The 19,852-nt window shown below is 45.3% G+C and overlaps 1 protein-coding gene across 1 annotated transcript in view; it reads left to right on the top strand.

Moving 5' to 3' along the window:
• Positions 1-3,671: 3,671 nt before the first annotated feature.
• Positions 3,672-19,852, top strand: part of SLC1A6 (solute carrier family 1 member 6) — a 40,292-nt gene continuing 24,111 nt past the window's right edge. Inside the window, exons 1-2 of the mRNA XM_049877185.1 lie at positions 3,672-3,745; positions 18,747-18,958. Coding sequence (XP_049733142.1) covers positions 18,754-18,958 — 205 coding nt within the window. The 5' untranslated portion in view covers positions 3,672-3,745; positions 18,747-18,753. The remainder of the gene's footprint in view (positions 3,746-18,746; positions 18,959-19,852) is intronic.

The raw sequence follows: 19,852 nt of genomic DNA, 5'->3' as shown, positions 1-19,852 counted from the left end.
GCTTTGTAATATTATTTGTCTTACCAGCTGAGCTTGTGGGCGCCTCCTTACGTTTTTAAAAAATTGAGGCGAAATTTCCATAACATAAAATGAACCGTTTGAAAGTGTATAATTCAGTGCCGTTCAGTGTATTCACGATGTTGTGCAACCACCACCTCTGTCCACTTCCAGAACATTCTTATCACCCCCCAGAGGAATCCCTGTGCCCATTAGCAGTCACTCCCCATTCCTGCTCCCCCTCAGTCCCTGGCAACCACTAATCTACTTTCTATCTGCATGGATTTCGGTATTCTAGATACTTCATTTAAACGAAAACATGCAATATGTGCTGTTGTGTGTCTGGCTTCTCGAGCATAATGTTTTGCGGTTCATCCCCATTGTAGTGTGAACCAGGACTGCCTCCTTCGTTTCCCCCCTGAAGTGAATGCCTCACTCACCTTACCCTACTCCTGACCTGGAAAATTCTAGCACCTAATTTTTTTTCTTTTTTAATGGGGTGAATATATATGCACCAAAACATTTGCCATCTCAACATTCTTCACGTATAAAATACAGTGACATTAATTACACCGTTTTCTGTTTCCAATTTTTTTCTTCCATCACCCTCAACAGAGACTCAGTACCCCTTAAGGAATGGCTCCTCCTTCCCTCCCCCATCTGTCCCTGGTAACACCTAATAAACTTAGGCCTGTATACACTTGCCTATTCTAGATATTTCTTACAAATAAAATCGCACAATATTTGGATTTTGGGGACTGGCTTATTTCATTCATCATATATTTTTGAGGTTCATTCACATTGTAGCATGACTCAGGACTGCCCCTTACATTTTGCTCCTGAGGGGGGTGCCTCACTCACCTCACCCTAGTTCCAACTCTGGAAAATCCCAGCAATGAGCTTTTTTGGAGCCCTTCATATGTGCCTCCTTTGCCCTGGTGGAATGGTGGTTAAGAACTTGGCTGCTAACCAAAAGGTTGGCAGTTCGAATCTACCAGCTGCTCCTTGGGAACACTATGGGGCAGTTCTACTGTGTCCTATAGGGCCGCTATGAGTTGCAGTCAACTCTATGGCAATAGGTACAACCCTATGCCACCGCTTGTCTGTCAGTTTGTCATATTGTGGTGGCTCGTGTGTTGCTTTGATGCTGGAAGCTATACCACCAGTATTTCAAATACCAGTAGGGTCACCCACGGTGGACAGGTTTCAGAAGAACTTTCACTCTAAGACAGACTAGGAAGAAAGGCCTCGCAATCGATTTTCTAAAATCAGCCAATGGAAACCATATGGATCACAATAGAACATTGTCTCGCTTGCTTTGGACATTTCATCAGGAGGGACCAATCGCTGGAGGAAGACATTGTGTTTGGTAAAGGAGAGGGCCTCCGAGGATGAGGGAGTCCTGGTCGGGTATTTTGTAAGAAGCTCCTCTACTGGAATTTGTTGTTTTTCTCATGATTAGCCTGGGGTGATGGGTTTTGGGGATCCACCATGATTTTAAGAGTGTAAAGGGTCCTGAGACCCAACAGTTTGAAAACCACTGCTATTTTATTATTGTTTTGCGTAACAGGGCAAGAAGTGTTCAGGCTTCTTCCCCACTGAACCCCCAGCCTCTAGCTCGGCCTAATGCACAATGGACACACAATAAACATTTGTGAAGTGAATGACTCTTAAAAGCCAGGAGCTCAGGGGCGGCTCTAGTCTCTGAGAGGGGTGCAGAAGTATTCGTGCTCAGCCAATGATGGAAGTGGCGGGGATGGGGAGGCCACAGGGAGGAGCTGCAGTGGGACCCAGGGGAGCCTGGTACCTAGGGCAGGGGTTCAACCTTGGCTGTGCATTGGAATCACCTGGGAATGCCTGAAGGCATCCGGGTGGCTCAAGCTGTATGTGGTCAGCTGCTAACCTAAAGGTTGTTCAAACCCACCCAGTGGCCTGCCAACCTGCTTCCTTAAAGATTACAGTCAAGAAAACCCTACGGAGCAATTCTACTCTATAGCACATGGGGTTACCATGAGTTGAAATCAACTTGACGGCAACAAGCTTGGTTTTTTTGGTTTGGGGATGCTTGGGCCCCAGCCCCAGGGATGCTGATGTGATTGGTTTAGATGTGACCTGGACATCAAATTTTTAAAAGCTCCCCCAGTGATTCTAAGTTACGATTAAGTTTGAGAACAACCTATCTAGGAATATTCCCAAGAAGCAGAGCCAGGGCTGTGTGTAGAAAGGGCACAGAGCTTGGAATTGGAATTGGACAGCTCCCTGGCTGTGTGACCTCAGGCAAGTTACTTAACCTCTCTGAGCACCTAGCCCTTCATCTTCAAATAGGGGTCGTGCACTTACTTCGTCTTGTTTTTGTTGTTAGTTGCCGTCAAGTCGATCCTGACTCATGGTGACCCCGTGTGTGCAGAGTAGACCTGTGCTTGACAGGGTTTTCAAGGCTGTGGACTTCGGAAGCAGAGCACCAGGCCTGTCTTCTGAGGTGCCTTGGGGTGGGTTCCAACTGGCAACCTTTTGGCTAGCAACCCAGGGCTTAACCGTTTATGCCACCCACAGACCATCTTCATAGGGGTGAGTAGATTAAATATAAGCAGAAGTGCCTAATTCAGGTGGCTGCCATCAAAAAATTATTCAATAATAAGAACAACAACAGTATCAATAACAAATACGTATTGAGTTTTTATCACTTGCCAGGCTGTGTGTTCAGCTCAGCTCTTTGAAGGGCAGTTAGCTTTCAAAAGGGGCGGGAGATGCTGAAAGAAACCAAGTCGGTATTTGACAAGAAAAGCGGGATCAACACTGCCGGCAGGAGCTGGCACAGCAAAGAATGCTATTAATTACAACGTTGTTGTAAGGTGCTGTTGAGTCTGTTTAGACTCAGAGCCTACCCCTGTGTTATAGAGTAGAACTGCTCCACCGGGTTCTCTTGGCTGTAATCTTTATGGAAGCAGACAGCCAAGTCTTTCTCCCGCAGAGGGCTGGCCAACCTTTTGCTTAGCACTGTTTGTGCCATCAGGGCTCCTTTTAATTACCATACCAAGAGCAAAAATCAGCTTCCATTTGCACAGTGCTTCACACGAATGCATTTTCTCGGGGCTCGGCGGAGTCACCTGCGTGGCTCAGATGTGGAGGCCAGTTGCAGAAAGGGAGCGCGGCTGGCCCAAGTAGCCAAGGCCAGAAGGTGTCCCCCAGGGAGGAGAGGGGCAGCGGAGCAGCTGGCCCCGGGACGCCTGCGCCTTGTCCAGGCCTCCGTGGGGGATGCGGTGTCCGGGCCGGGTTCCCCGCTCCCCGGGGTAGCTCGGGCCTCTGCGGGCTCGGGCTCCGGAGGCGGCGGCTGCGGTGGCGAAGGCAGCAGGAGGCGCGGCCATGAACTGGGGGCGGGGGCTGGTTGCAAGCGAGGCCACCCCCCCCCGCCCACCCAGCGCCACCCCCTCCTCAAACCACAATCCCCATTCCCTCGCGCAGCTGCTGAGCCCAGGCGGGCGTGGGGGAGGCGGGGGGCGTCCCGCAGGGAATCTCGCCCCCTTCCTGGCCGCCCGGGCCCCGCGCCCACGTGAGCGCAGGGCCAGCCCCGCCACCGCTGCCTGCACAGCGCGCCCAGCTCCACGCCGGTGCCTCCGCCGTCCGCTCTCGGTGCCAGCGCCCTGCTGTCACCTGCTGTCCCTGCGGCCCCGGCCCGGCTCTTCGACTGCAGCTGCGGCTCTTCTACGCAGGCCGAGGCGCGGGCAGCAGACCCGTGCTCCGCACGCCGGTGAGTGGGGGACCGCGGACGGGGTCTGGGGCTCGCGAGCAAACGGGTGGGGGACCCTGCGCCCGAGTTCCCACCTCTCGGGGCCTTTGGTTCAACCTCCGAGAGTCGCTTGTGCCGCTCACCTCCTGGTCGCCTTGGTGAGTTTCCTATTGCCTGGTTACCCCCAGGTCGCTGGATGGTGTAAACGGTTTGCACTCGATTACTAACCAAACCCACCCAGCGGTGCCGCGGAAGAAAGGCCTGGCGATCTGCTTCCGTAAAGATTAAAGCCAAGAAAACCCTGTGGAGCAGTTCTACTCTGTAACACATGGGGTCGCCATGAATCCCAATCATAACTCCATGACAACGGGTTTGTTTTTTAATTTTTTGGTTATCGCCGAGTCCCCCCACCTCCCCGTTCGGTCCCTGTATGCCTGGCCTCGGCACTGGGCACTAGGTATGCCTGGCCTCAACTCGAGTGCAGCTTTCCATCTCTGTGCCTGATGCCTAGTCCATTTCCAGACCTTGGATCCTATCCCTGTGTGTGTGTGTGTGTGTGTGTGTGTGTGTTGTGAGGTGGTGGTCGTGTTATTCCTCCAACTCCAGAAGGACTTGGTTGTGGCTGAGACTTCTGGCCCTGCTGCAGGAGGTATGAAGTTGTGTGTGGTGGTGGTGATGGTATGTGTGTGTTGACTGAACCTACGTATGGGGTTGCATCACCAAAGAGGTGCGTGGGGCTGACTCTTTAAATGTGGGATGCATTAGAATGTCACATGTTTTGTGTTTTGTGTCCTAAGTGGTGTGTGCGTGTGTAGGAATCGTCTGGCTGATGCTGTGTGCTTGGAGTTTTGTTACTGAACCTGTGTGCTGTGTGTGGGGTTTGTGTCTGAGGAGCTGTGTGTGACTGTGTTTATGTGGGATTGTGAGTCTGTTGGGGTTGTTTCTGCGTGTGACTGTGTCTCTCTGGGGTTGTGTGTGTGACTGTGTGTCTATGCGTGCTTTGCATCTGTGTGAGATTGTGTGTCTGTATGGCATTGCGTGTCTGTGTGGGGTTATGTGCCCAAAGGTTTGTAGGTATGTGGTGTTTGCACACAAGAGTGTGTGTGATCGTGTGTTAGTGTATGTATGTGGTGGGTGTTATACAGGAGTTTCTTATTCTCTTCCTCTCCCTTTACTCATGTCTTCCGCTAGCATAGGGTTGAGATAAAATGTACAGAAAGCATTCTTGCTTTGATTACTGTAGTTTACATCAGTTTAAAGAAAAAAACCCAGCTGCCATGAGTCCATTCCGACTCATGGTGACCTGGTGTGTGTCAGAGTAGAACTGTGCTTCGTAGGGTTTCAATGACTGATTTTTTGGATGTAGGTTGCCAGGCCTTTCTTCTGAGGCACGTCTGGGTGGACCCAAACCTCCAACCTTTTGGTTAGCCATCCAGTGCATTAACAGTTTGTACCACCCAAGGGCTCCTAGGGCAGAGTCTGGGGACACCAGAAGGGCCATTTTCAGAGCAGAAAGCCTAAAAAGCAGGCCCAAGAGAAGGCCTAGAACCAGGAGAGACCAGAAAAGAGAGAGCCCATGGCAAGGGGAGACTCCTCTGGGGCCCAAGTTGGGGGCGAGGTCCTAGGAAAACCGTTTCAAGTCAAGCATTGTTTGCCAAGCATTGCAGACAGATTTGAGAAAGGTTTTAGAGAACCACCCACCCCCCGCCACACGCATACACTTTAGCATTCTTTTTTGCCCTCGATTGTGTGTTTGTTGAGTTTCTGCTTCTTCTGTTGTGTGCACAACAGGCGCTGTTCTAAGTACGCCAGTGTATCAGCTCATATAATCCACACAGTGGCCTTCGAAACAAGCCTGCCTCCTAGAATGTGGGCAGTTGCTGAAAGGTGGAGCTGGGGTTTGTCTTAGTTTGCTAGAGCTGCTGTAATGCAAATACCACAAGGGGATGGCCTTAAAGGACAGACAAGTAGATTCCCACAGGCCTGGAGGCTACAAGTTGGAATCAAGGCCTCAGCCTTTTTGGTAGCCCCTGGTTTTCCTTGTTTCCTTGTGGATCCTCACATGGTATCTGTGTGCGAATGTATGTGTGTGTGTTTGTATCTATGTTGCTCTTTATATAACTCAAAAGTGATTAGGTTGGGGATCCATTCTACACTGGTATGACCTCAACTGATTGATCGATTGATTATATTACATTTGCTTGTATTGTGGAAGGTGATTCGATAACACTAAGTTAGATGTACGGTCGTTACATTACATTAGAGTTTATCCACAGGCATGGGGTTAGGATTCCAACATATATTTTGGGGGAACATAATCCATTCCATAACAGGTTTGAAACAAAGAGCTCATAAGTGCTCTTCTTCTAGGCCAGAGGTCAACATTTTTTTCTGAAAAGGACCAGAGAGTAAATATTTTCAGCTTTGCAGTCCATAAAATCTGTCAAAACAACTCAACTTTGCTGTTGTAGTGCCAAGATAGCCATAGACAATATGTGTTAAATGAGCATGGCTGTATGCAAATAAAACTTTATTTACACAAACAGGTAGTGGGCCAGATTTGGCCCATGGGCTGTGCTCTAGACCCTACTATGTCTTGTTGTCTTATAAGACAAAGTGAAGAGAAAACTCTAGAGTTTTTGTGACGAGTTTGGCTCTCAGCCTAACACCCCCTTGGTATCCACATGCAACTTTGTGCCACTGAACAGGAAGTAATATACACATCCCCAAGGAGAGGGAGGAAACCTGGCAGCGTAGTGGTTAAGTGCTACGGTTGCTAACCAAGAGGTCAGTGGTTCGAATCCGCCAGGTGCTCCTTAGAAACTCTATGGGGCAGTTCTACCCTGTCCTGTAGGTTTGCTATGAGTCGGAATCGACTTGACCGCAGTGGGTTTGGCCTTTTTTTAAGAAGAGGGAGTAATGACATGTTTCTTAAGTAGTCTATGCTGCTGTGTCTGGAACTTTTCACAGCAAGGTGGGAAGTTAACCAGTTTCTGTCGAGTCCGTTGAGTCAGCTCTGACTCATGGCGAGCCCATGTGTGTTAGAGTAGAACTGTGCACCATTGGGTTTTCAAAGGCTGATTTCTCAGAAGTAAATCACCAGACCTTCCAAGGTGCCTCTGGGTGGACTTGAGCTGCCGACCTTTCAGCTGAGCTCAGCTTGTTAAGTGTTTGCACCCCGCAGGGTAGTGCAAGTAGCATTCTGGCTTCATGCAGCAGATCCATCTAGAGGCTTGGTATTGGGGCTTGGTATTGGGAGGCAGGGCCCAGAGCTGGGGGAGGTAGGACTGGGAATTCAAGGCCGATGCCCTACCTCACAGATGTAAGGAAAGCAGAGGAGGACAAGGAAGACAGTGACCACAGAGAGTCAGCTGCTCAGCTCAAAAAAACAAAACAAAACAAAACAAATATAAGGAAAGCGGAGGAGGACAAGGAAGACAGTGACCACAGAAAGTCAGCTGCTCAGCTAGTGGTAGCAAAAAGAGTCCAGGGACCTACTCGTGGTGGAACTGAGGCCTCCCACAGACTCCTGCCTCTGACCTGGATGAATTCAGGTGCCAAGGGTGTGGCGAGTATGAGGAGAGATATCTGGGAGCAGTGATCCCTCCAAGAGTGGTTGGGGGAGGCGAAGTTCTCTTTAGAGGTTCAGCGATTCCAAGAGTACCAAATAGGTACAGAGACCAGTAGAGGATACAATAGTTCATGGCTTCCTTTGGTCTGGAGAGTTTTTTGTAACAGCCAGAGGCAACTGGTATATTTGTCAGGAAACACCCCACTCAAAAAAACCTGTTGCCATTGAGTCTATTCCAACTCATGGTGATCCTGTGTGTTAACAGAGTAGAACTGAGCTCCATAGGGCTTTTTTGGCTGTAATCTTTATGGAAGCAGAATGCCAAGCCTTCCTTCTGCAGTGCCTCTGGGTGAGTCAGAACAGCCAACCTTTTGATTAGTAGTTAAGTGCAATCCACTTGTAACACCCAGGGACCTGCCCACTCAAAAGGGGTAATTAAAAAGAGTTTCAGATAAGGACTGTACAAAGATATGAGCAGGGCTAAGGGAAACCAATGAGGCATTGGTGGTTCAATGGTAGAATTCTTGGCTCCCATGCAAGAGACCCTGGTTTGATTCCCAGCCAACGCACCTCACTTGCAGCCACTACCTATCTGTTCATGGAGGCTTGTGTGTTGATGCTGAAGATTTCAGAGGAGCTTCCAGATTAAGGTAGACTAGGAAGAAGGGCCTGGCAATCGACTTCCAAAAACCAGCCAATGAATAGCCTATGAATCTCAATAGTGCAGTCCACACCTGATCATGGGGATGGCACAGGACTGGGTACTGTTTTCTCCCCTTGTGCATGGGGTCATCATGAGTCAGAGCTGACTGGATGGCAACCAACAACATGAAAAACCAACAAGGTGGTGAAGCATCTTGGACAGGTATCAGTGGGGAGCTGTTACCATCTGAAAGGGGAAGGGGAGGGGGCACGTACTGGGACCCCAGAGAGCCTGGCTGTAGCAGAGGATGGTTCTACAGGCATTGTGGGCTTAGGTGGGGGAACCAGGGCCTGACGGGGGGAATTGGGTGAGTAAATATCTCCCCCTCCCTCCACCCCCTATTGTCCTCTTGCTGCCATCCAGTGGCCAGGTGGAAAGGGAAGACAGTGGGCAAGAGAGCCTGGGCAATGTCCCAAGAGTGGACTTTGGGGGATAGGCCAAATTCCATGCTGCCAGACTGAATATACTGCCGCTGTTTTGCGGTGAGATTAGTGTAGGTAGGGCTGGCTTAGCCATCAGGCACAGGTAGTACAGTGCCAGGGCCACGGTACTTTCAGGGACCCATGGAAAAAAAAATTTTTTTTTTCTTAATCAGAAGAAAAAAATCTTTTAGGTCAAAGAACATAATATACATATTTTTTTTTTTTTTTATAATAACTTTTATTAAGCTTCAAGTGAACGTTTACAAATCCAATCAGTCTGTCACATATAAGTTTACATACATCTCACTCCCTACTCCCACTTACTCTCCCCGTCTTGAGTCAGCCCTTTCAGTCTCTCCTTTCTTGACAATTTTGCCGGCTTCCCTCTCTCTCTATCCTCCCATCCCCCCTCCAGACAAGAGTTGCCAACACAATCTCAAGTGTACACCTGATATAATTAGCTCACTCTTCATCAGCGTCTCTCTCCCACCCGCTGACCAGTCCCTTTCATGTCTGATGAGTTGTCTTCAGGGATGGTTCCTGTCCTGTGTCAACAGAAGGTCTGGAGAGCATGACCGCCGGGATTCCTCCAGTCTCAGTCAGACCATTAAGTTTGGTCTTCTTATGAGAATTTGGGGTCTGCATCCCACTGCTCTCCTGCTCCCTCAGGGGTCCTCTGCTGAGCTCCCTGTCAGGGCAGTCATCGATTGTGGCCGGGCACCAACTAGTTCTTCTGGTCTCAGGATGATGTAGGTCTCTGGTTCATGTGGCCCTTTCTGTCTCTTGGGCTCTTAGTTGTCATGTGGGCTTGGTGTTCTTCATTTTCCTTTGCTCCAGGTGGGTTGAGACCAATTGCTGCATCTTAGATGGCTGCTTGTTAGCATTTAAGACCCCAGACGCCACATTTCAAAGTGGGATGCAGAATGATTTCATAATAGAATTATTTTGCCAATTGACTTAGAAGTCCCCGCAAACCATGTTCCCCAGACCCCCGCGCTTGCTCCGCTGAGCTTTGAAGCATTCATTTTATCCCGGAAACTTCTTTGCTTTTGGTCCAGTCCAATTGAGCTGACCTTCCATGTATTGAGTGTTGTCTTTCCCTTCACCTAAAGCAGTTCTTATCTACTGATTAATCAATAAAAAAACCCTCTCCCACCCTCCCTCCCGCCCCCCCTCGTAACCACAAAAGTATGTGTTCTTCTCAGGTTTACTATTTCTCAAGATCTTATAATAGTGGTCTTATACAGTATTTGTCCTTTTGCCTCTGACTCATTTCGCTCAGCATAATGCCTTCCAGGTTCCTCCATGTTATGAAATGTTTCAGAGATTCGTCACTGTTCTTTATCGATGCGTAGTATTCCATTGTGTGAATATACCACAATTTATTTACCCATTCATCCGTTGATGGACACCTTGGTTGCTTCCAACTTTTTGCTATTGTAAACAGAGCTGCAATAAACATGGGTGTGCATATATCTGTTTGTATGAAGGCTCTTGTATCTCTAGGGTATATTCCGAGGAGTGGGATTTCTGGGTTGTATGGTAGTTCTATTTCTAACTGTTTAAGATAACGCCAGATAGATTTCCAAAGTGGTTGTACCATTTTACATTCCCACCAGCAGTGTATGAGAGTTCCAATCTCTCCGCAGCCTCTCCAACATTTATTCTTTTGTGTTTTTTGGATTAATGCCAGCCTTGCTGGTGTGAGATGGAATCTCATCGTAGTTTTAATTTGCATTTCTCTAATGGCTAATGATCGAGAGCATTTTCTCATGTATCTGTTGGCTGCCTGAATATCTTCTTTAGAGAAATGTGTGTTCATATCCTTTGCCCACTTCTTGATTGGGTTGTTTGTCTTTTTGTGGTTGAGTTTTGACAGAATCATGTAGATTTTAGAGATCAGGCGCTGGTCGGAGATGTCATAGCTGAAAATTCTTTCCCAATCTGTAGGTGGTCTTTTTACTCTTTTGGTGAAGTCTTTAGATGAGCATAGGTGTTTGATTTTTAGGAGCTCCCAGTTATCGGGTTTCTCTTCATCATTTTTGGTAATGTTTTGTATTCTGTTTATACCTTGTATTAGGGCTCCTAGGGTTGTCCCAATTTTTTCTTCCATGATCTTTATCGTTTTAGTCTTTATGTTTAGGTCTTTGATCCACTTGGAGTTAGTTTTTGTGCATGGTGTGAGGTATGGGTCCTGTTTCATTTTTTTGCAAATGGATATCCAGTTATGCCAGCACCATTTGTTAAAAAGGCTGTCTTTTCCCCAGTTAATTGACACTGGTCCTTTGTCAAATATCAGCTGCTCATACGTGGATGGATCTATGTCTGGGTTCTCAATTCTGTTCCATTGGTCTATGTGTCTGTTGTTGTACCAATACCAGGCTGTTTTGACTACTGTGGCTGTATAATAGGTTCTGAAGTCAGGTAAGGTGAGGCCTCCCACTTTCTTCTTCTTTTTCAGTACTGCTTTGCTTATCCGGGGCTTTTTTCCCTTCCATATGAAATTGGTGATTTGTTTCTCTATCCCCTTAAAATATGACATTGGAATTTGGATCGGAAGTGCGTTAAATGTATAGATGGCTTTTGGTAGAATAGACATTTTTACTATGTTAAGTCTTCCTATCCATGAGCAAGGTATGTTTTTCCACTTAAGTATGTCCTTTTGAATTTCTTGTAGTAGAGCTTTGTAGTTTTCTTTGTATAGGTCTTTTACATCCTTGGGAAGATTTATTCCTAAGTATCTTATCTTCTTGGGGGCTACTGTGAATGGTATTGATTTGGTTATTTCCTCTTCGGTGTTCTTTTTGTTGATGTAGAGGAATCCAAGTGATTTTTGTATGTTTATTTTATAACCTGAGACTCTGCCAAACTCTTCTATTAGTTTCAGTAGTTTTCTGGAGGATTCCTTAGGGTTTTCTGTGTATATAATCATGTCATCTGCAAATAGTGATAACTTTACTTCTTCCTTGCCAATCCGGATACCTTTTATTTCTTTGTCTAGCCTGATTGCCCTGGCTAAGACTTCCAACACGATGTTGAATAAGAGCAGTGATAAAGGGCATCCTTGTCTGGTTCCCGTTCTCAAGGGAAATGCTTTCAGGTTCTCTCCATTTAGAGTGATATTGGCTGTTGGCTTTGCATAGATGCCCTTTATTATGTTGAGGAATTTTCCTTCAATTCCTATTTTGGTAAGAGTTTTTATCATAAATGGGTGTTGGACTTTGTCAAATGCCTTTTCTGCGTCAATTGATAAGATCATGTGGTTTTTGTCTTTTGTTTTATTTATGTGATGGATTACATTAATGGTTTTTCTGATATTAAACCAGCCTTGCATACCTGGTATAAATCCCACTTGATCAGGGTGAATTATTTTTTTGATGTGTTGTTGGATTCTATTGGCTAGAATTTTGTTGAGGATTTTTGCATCAATGTTCATGAGGGATATAGGTCTATAATTTTCTTTTTTTGTAATGTCTTTACCTGGTTTTGGTATCAGGGAGATGGTGGCTTCATAGAATGAGTTGGGTAGTATTCCGTCATTTTCTATGCTTTGGAATACCTTTAGTAGTAGTGGTGTTAACTCTTCTCTGAAAATTTGGTAGAACTCTGCAGTGAAGCCGTCCGGGCCAGGACTTTTTTTTGTTGGGAGTTTTTTGATTACCGTTTCAATCTCTTTTTTTGTTATGGGTCTATTTAGTTGTTCTGCTTCTGAATGTGTTAGTTTAGGTAGGTAGTGTTTTTCAAGGAATTCATCCATTTCTTCTAGGTTTTCAAATTTGTTAGAGTACAATTTTTCATAATAATCTGAAATGATTCTTTTAATTTCATTTGGTTCTGTTGTGATGTGGTCCTTCTCATTTCTTATTCGGGTTATTTGTTTCCTTTCCTGTATTTCTTTAGTCAGTCTAGCCAATGGTTTATCAATTTTGTTAATTTTTTCAAAGAACCAGCTTTTGGCTTTGTTAATTCTTTCAATTGTTTTTCTGTTCTCTAATTCATTTAGTTCAGCTCTAATTTTTATTATTTGTTTTCTTCTGGTGCCTGATGGATTCTTTTGTTGCTCACTTTCTATTTGTTCAAGTTGTAGGGACAGTTCTCTGATTTTGGCTCTTTCTTCTTTTTGTATGTGTGCATTTATTGATATAAATTGACCTCTGAGCACTGCTTTTGCTGTGTCCCAGAGGTTTTGATAGGAAGTATTTTCATTCTCGTTGCTGTCTATGAATTTCCTTATTCCCTCCTTGATGTCTTCTATAACCCAGTCTTTTTTCAGGAGGGTATTGTTCATTTTCCAAGTATTTGATTTCTTTTCCCTCGTTCTTCTGTTATTGATCTCTAGTTTTATTGCCTTGTGGTCTGAGAAGATGCTTTGTAATATTTCGATGTTTTGGACTCTGCAAAGATTTGTTTTATGCCCTAATATGTGGTCTATTCTAGAGAATGTTCCATGTGCGCTAGAAAAAAAAGTATATTTTGCAGCAGTTGGGTGGAGAGTTCTGTATAAGTCAATGAGGTCAAGTTGGTTGATTGTTGTAATTAGATCTTCCGTGTCTCTGTTGAGCTTCTTACTGGATGTCCTGTCCTTCTCCGAAAGGGGTGTGTTGAAGTCTCCTACTATAATTGTGGAGGTATCTATCTCGCTTTTCAGTTCTGTTAAAATTTGATTTATATATCTTGCAGCCCTGTCATTGGGTGCGTAAATATTTAATATGGTTATGTCTTCCTGATCAATTGTCCCTTTTATCATTATATAGTGTCCTTCTTTATCCTTTGTGGTGGATTTAAGTCTAAAGTCTATTTTGTCAGAAATTAATATTGCTACTCCTCTTCTTTTTTGCTTATTGTTTGCTTGATATACTTTTTTCCATCCTTTGAGTTTTAGTTTGTTTGTGTCTCTAAGTCTAAGGTGTGTCTCTTGTAGGCAGCATATAGATGGATCGTGTTTCTTTATCCAGTCTGTGACTCTCTGTCTCTTTATTGGTGCATTTAGTCCATTTACATTCAGGGTAATTATAGATAAATAAGTTTTTAGTGCTGTCATTTTGATGCCTTTTTATGTGTGTTGTTGACAATTTCATTTTTCCACATACTTTTTTGTGCTGAGGCGTTTTTCTTAGTAAATTGTGAGATCCTCACTTTCATAGTGTTTGACTTTATGTTAGTTGAGTCGTTACGTTTTTCTTGGTTTTTGTCTTGAGTTATAGAGTTGTTATACCTTTTTGTGGTTACCTCATTATATACCCCTATTTTTCTAAGTAAAAACCTAACTTGTATTGTTCTATATCGCCTTGTATCACTCTCCATATGGCAGTTCAATGCCTCCTGTATTTAGTCCCTCTTTTTGATTATTGTGATCTTTTACCTATTGACTTCCATGATTCCCTGTTATGTGTATTTTTTTTTAATTAATCTTAATTTGTTTGTTTTTGTGATTTCCCTATTTGAGTTGATATCAGGACGTTCTGTTTTGTGACCTTGTGTTGTGCTGATATCTGATATTATTGGTTCTCTGACCAAACAATATCCTTTAGTATTTCTTGTAGCTTTGGTTTGGTTTTTGCAAATTCTCTAAACTTGTGTTTGTCTGTAAATATCTTAATTTCGCCTTCATATTTCAGAGAGAGTTTTGCTGGATATATGATCCTTGGTTGGCAGTTCTTCTCCTTCAGTGTTCTGTATATGTCGTCCCATTCCCTTCTTGCCTGCATGGTTTCTGCTGAGTAGTCAGAACATATTCTTATTGATTCTCCCTTGAAGGAAACCTTTCTTTTCTCCCTGGCTGCTTTTAAAATTTTCTGTTTATCTTTGGTTTTGGTGAGTTTGATGATAATATGTCTTGGTGTTTTTCTTTTTGGATCAATCTTAAGTGGGGTTCGATGAGCATCTTGGATAGATATCCTTTCGTCTTTCATGATGTCAGGGAAGTTTTCTGTCAGAAGTTCTTCAACTATTTTCTCTGTGTTTTCTGTCCCCCCTCCCTGTTCTGGGACTCCAATCACCCGCAGGTTATCCTTCTTGATAGAGTCCCACATAATTCTTAGGGTTTCTTCATTTTTTTTAATTCTTTTATCTGATTTTTTTTCAGTTATGTTGGTGTTGATTCCCTGGTCCTCCAGATGTCCCAGTCTGCATTCTAATTGCTCGAGTCTGCTCCTCTGACTTCCTAGTGTGTTGTCTAATTCTGTTATTTTATTGTTAATCTTTTGGATTTCTACATGTTGTCTCTCTATGGATTCTTGCAACTTATTAATTTTTCCAGTATGTTCTTGAATAATCTTTTTGAGTTCTTCAACAGTTTTATCAGTGTGTTCCTTGGCTTTTTCTGCAGATATCCTAATTTCATTTGTGATATCATTAAGCATTCTGTAAATTAGTTTTTTATATTCTGTATCTGATAATTCCAAAATTGTATCTTCATTTGGGAAAGATTTTGATTCTTTTGTTTGGGGAGTTGGAGAAGCTGTCACGGTCTGCTTCTTTAAGTGGTTTGATATGGATTGTTGTCTCCGAGCCATCACTGGGAAACTAGTTTTTCCAGAAAATCCGCTGCGTGCAGTCCAAATCCCTGTGGGACGGTTCCCCGGCTCGGGTGCTGCTCTTTCTGCTCCAAGATCAGTCACTGCCTCCCGGGGACTTCTCCTAACGGCTGCGTCCCACGCCGCCCGTGGAACCGGCTAGTCCCCCTCCCGGGGTTAGTTCAGGGGGGTGGAGCAGGTCTCTGTGCTTGTGCCGTACCTGACTGGTATGCTGGCTCCAGGCTCTGGAAACAATCGCTGCTTCCCCGTATTAGTTCGTTCTCCGTCTCTAAATCTGTGTTTGTTGTTCAGGGTTCGTAGATTGTTATGTATGTGATCGATTCACTTGTTTTTCCGTGTCTTTGTTGTAAGAGGGATCCGAGGTAGCGTCTGCCTAGTCCGCCATCTTGGCTCCGCCTCTTGGGTGAGTTTTTCAATATACATATTTTTTAAATTGTGGTGAAAATATACATAGCAAAACAAACCAACTCAACAATTTCTACAAGTGTAATTCAGTGACATTGATTCCATTCTTCACGTTGTGCACCCATTCTCACCCTCCTTTTCCAGATTATTCCGCCACCATTAACATAAACTCAGTGCCCCCTAAGAAGCTTCCCCCTTCCCTACCTCTTCTCACCCCTGGTAACTACTGTTTTTGCTTTCTGTATATTTGCTGAAAAGGAGCCCTGGTGGCACAACAGTTAAGCACTCAGCTGCTAAAGGAAAGGTTGGTGGTTTGAACCCACCAGCCGCTCCATGGGAGAAAGATGTGGAAGCAGACCTGTAAAGATTACGGCCTTGGGAACCCTATGGGAAAGTTCTATCCTGTCCTATAAGGTTGCTATGAGTTTGAATTGACTCGAACAGCAGTGGGTGGTATTATATATTTACTTATTTCGTATGAAACTAAATCCGTTCCCATCAAGTCGATTCTGACTCACAGTGGCCCTATAAGACCAAGTAGAACTGCCCCATAGGATTTCCAAGGAGCAGCTGGTGGATTTGAACTGCTGGCCTCTGGATTAGCAGCCTGAGCGCTTAACAACTGCACCACCAGGGCCCTGGTCACGTAATGGATAAGAGCTACAGCTACTAACCAAAAGGTCAGCCTTTCGAATCCACCAGGCACTCCTTAGAAACTCTGTGGGAAGTTCTATGTCGTCCTATAGGATTGCTATGAGTCGGAATCGACTCGAAGCAATGAGTTTTTTTTTTTTTTAATTTCATATAAATGAGATCATACAGTATTTGTCCTTTTGTGACTGACTTATTTCACTCAGCATGTTTTCACGGTTCATCCATGTTGTGACATGCTCAGGACTTCATGCCTCTTTATGGCTGGGTAGTATTTTATTATATACCAAATTGTGTTTATCCATTCATCTGCGGTTGGACATTTCGATTGTTTCCACCTTTGGGCTGTTGGGAAAAGTGTTTCAAAGAACATTGGTGCACAGGTTTCTGTTTGTGTTCTGCCTTCACTTCTTCTTGGTAGGTATCTAGGATTGGGATTTCTGGGCCCATAGGATAATTCTATGTTCAACTTCTTGAAGAACTGCCAAACTGTTTTCCATGGTGGGTGCCAAAGAACATGTTTTAATATGTAATATTAATATGTTTGTTTTTATACCAACACTATCAGAAAATATAATTAAAAAAAGTTTTTTAATGAAAGAAGGGGCCAATGAAGACAGAAGTCCCCCAGACCCATGGAAGTCACAATGTCGCCATGAATACAGAGGAAATGCTCAGAGCGCAGAGCGTAGTCATTTCCAAGTTGCCCATATGGGCAGGTAAGGTGTTTAGTTGGTAAATGGGTGGAAAGATGTTTACTTTTATAAGCATCTTATTTTATAATTTCCTTAGGGCAGAGTATAGATTGTATTTGGAACTATAAGACCGTGTCCACATCCATTCCATAGCAAAAGATGACATCTCACTTTTACCCAGAGGCTTTTGTTGTCCTTGTGAATAATCGTTCCAATCAGTCTAAGCGAATTGTGGTTAAGATTACACATAACCAAACGTTTGCCATTTCAACATTCTTCCCGTATACAGTTCAGTGACGTTAGCGGTAGTCCTCATGTTGTACAACCACCACCATTACCCGTCTGCAGATTTTTCCATCACCCTTAACAGAAGCTCAGTGTCCTCTAAGCAGTGAAGTCCCTTTTCCCCCTCCCTCCCACCTGTTCCTGGTAACCACTAATAAACTTAGGTCTGTATACACTTGCCTGTTCTAGGCATTTTATGTAAGTGAAATCATATGATAATTGTCCTTTTGTGACTGGCTTAGCTCACTCAGCATGATGTTTTCAAGGTTCATCTAGGTTGTAATATGTATCAGGAATCATTTCTCTTTATGGGTGAGTAGTATTCCGTGGTGGTGAGTGGTGGGTCAGTGGCAGAAATCTTACCTTCCATGTGGGTGACTAGGGTTTGATTCCCACCCAATGACTTCATGCACAGCCATCAACCGTCTGTTAGTGGAGGCTTGTGTGTTGCTATGATGCTGAACAGGTTTCAGTGGCGCTTCTGGACTAAGGTGGACTAGGAAGAAAGGCCTGGTGATCGACTTCCAAAAATCAGGCAGTGAAAACTCTATGGGTCATAATTGTCTGATTCTATCGTGCATGAGATTGCCATGAGTTGGGGGAGACTTCACAGAGCTAACAACAGCAGTAGTCCATTGTATGTATTTATTTTTGAAAAAAAAAAACAAAAACAAACCCATTGCCATTGAGTTGATTCCGATTCGTAGTGACCCTATAGAACAGAGTAGAACTGCCCCATAGGGTTTTCTAGGCTGTAATCTTCACGGAAAGAGCCCTGGTGGCGCAGTGGTTAAGTGCTCCACTGCTAACTAAAAGGTTGGCAGTTCGAACCCATCAGCTGCTCTGTGGGAAAAAGATGTGGCAGTCTGCTTCTGTCAAAATTTACAGCCTTGGAAACCCTAAGGGGGCAGTTCTGCTCTGTCCTATAGGGTTAGTATAGGGTTGCTCTGAGTCAGAATCGACTCCACAGCAATGGGTGTATCATGTTTAGGGAAGCAGACTGCCACATCTTTCTCCCGCGGAACAGCTGATGGGTTCAAACCACTGACCTTTTGAGCAGCCCAGTGCTCTGCCACTGTGGCATCATTTCAAATAGAGAACTAAAGTTTCCATGTTAGACAAATTTATTTCTGTGAAAAGAATTGAGTTAATCTAAAGCGCAAAAAAAAAAAAAAAAAAAAAAATCAAGTAAGGATACACGGATATAGCCACAAGCAAAGGGGAGACACAAAGCTTGAATTTTGGAAACTTCCTTGCAAGGGTGCCTGGCTCCCAGGAGAGGCTCATGACCACGTTTCCTCTTAAAGAGAGAACCTGAAGAGCCAAGAATCATCACCATTTCCCTCCCAAGTGACTCCCTGCTCTGTATGTTGCTCACTTGGGGCATTCACACACAGTAGTTAGATTTATCGGGCAACCATATTTGCCAGGCACCTGCCAATTTTGTGTCCTTGTGGAAAGCCAGCTGTTAGCGCCTCCAAGCCGGACACCAAACCGTATTAATCTTGGGCCTAGCCCCAAGGCGCCTTGTCTAGTGCTCTGCATACAGTTGGTGCTCAGTAAAAGCTTGCTAGTTTGTTTTGAGAGCTGGGGCAGCCTCCAATTTCTTGTGATGACCTCAGTCGAGAAGAAGAGGGCTGTCCCGCCAGCTGCCCCGGTCTGGCTGTGAAGCGCCCCCACCCCATCCACTGTCCAGTCCCTCACCAGGCTCGGCCCCTCTGCCCCGGCTCCCCCTGTCCCCCCTCCCCCCGCAGGTAGACGATGAGCAGCCACGCCAACAGCCTGTTTCTGCGGGAGAGCGGCCAGCGGCTGGGCCGGGTGGGCTGCCTGCAGCAGCTGCAGGAGAGCTTGCAACAGAGAGCACTTCGCACGCGCCTGCGCCTGCAGACCATGACCCGTGAGCACGTGCTGCGCTTCCTGTGCCGCAATGCCTTCATCCTGCTGACCATCAGCGCTGTGGTCATTGGTGAGTCGGCTCCCGCAGGGGTGGGCCTTACGCCCTAGGGGGCAGGGACTTTGGGACATTCCCGCATTCACGTCTCTTTGCTCCACCCCACTCAATCTCACCTGCATTTTTCCGTGCACATTTCTGCGCTCACACAGGCACATGACCCACTAGCCACAGCACCGTTCCCTTCCTAACAAGGGCACACTCACACGGGTGGGTACACACGCATGCAAACAACCGTGGGTGCAGTCAGTGTCATCTCTCTACATATGTAGAGATAGGTAGAGGAATCCCTGGGTGAGGCTGGTAACAGTTAAGGGTCAACTACTAGCAGAAGAGTTGGCTGGTGGAACCCACCCAGATGGGCCTCAGCAGACCGACCTGGCCACCTGCTTCCAAAGGGTCACAGTCTTGAAAACCCTATGGAGCACCGTTCTACTCTATACATGTAAGGTCACCATGAGTCGAAATTCACTTGAGGGCAACTAACAACAACAACATAGAGTCAACTACAACTCATGGTGACCTTGTGTACAACAGAATGAAATGTTACCCCCTCTTGTCACAGTCGCTGGAATGTTCTAGTCCATGTCACAGCTGTTGTGACAGTGCATCTCACCGATGGTGTCCCTTGCCCTCGCTGTCCCTCTGCTTCACCAAATGTGATGTCCTCCTCCAGCAATTGATCCCTCCTGATGCCCTGTACAAAGCAAGTGAGGCAGACAGTGTTCTGTTGTGATCCATAGGGTTTTCACTGACTGGTTTTTGGAAGTAGATGGCCAGGCCCTTCTTCCTAGTCTGTCTTAGTCTAGAAGCTGCACTGAAACCTGTCCACCATGGATGACCCTGCTGGTATTTGAAATACTGGTGGTATAGCTTCCAGCATCACAGCAACACACAAGCCACCACAGT

This window comes from Elephas maximus, chromosome 3 (genome assembly GCF_024166365.1).
Source record: "Elephas maximus indicus isolate mEleMax1 chromosome 3, mEleMax1 primary haplotype, whole genome shotgun sequence".
Lineage (NCBI taxonomy): Eukaryota > Metazoa > Chordata > Mammalia > Proboscidea > Elephantidae > Elephas > Elephas maximus.
The sequence above is the reverse complement of the archived record's forward strand: the minus strand, read 5'-3'. Positions and strand labels throughout refer to the sequence as shown.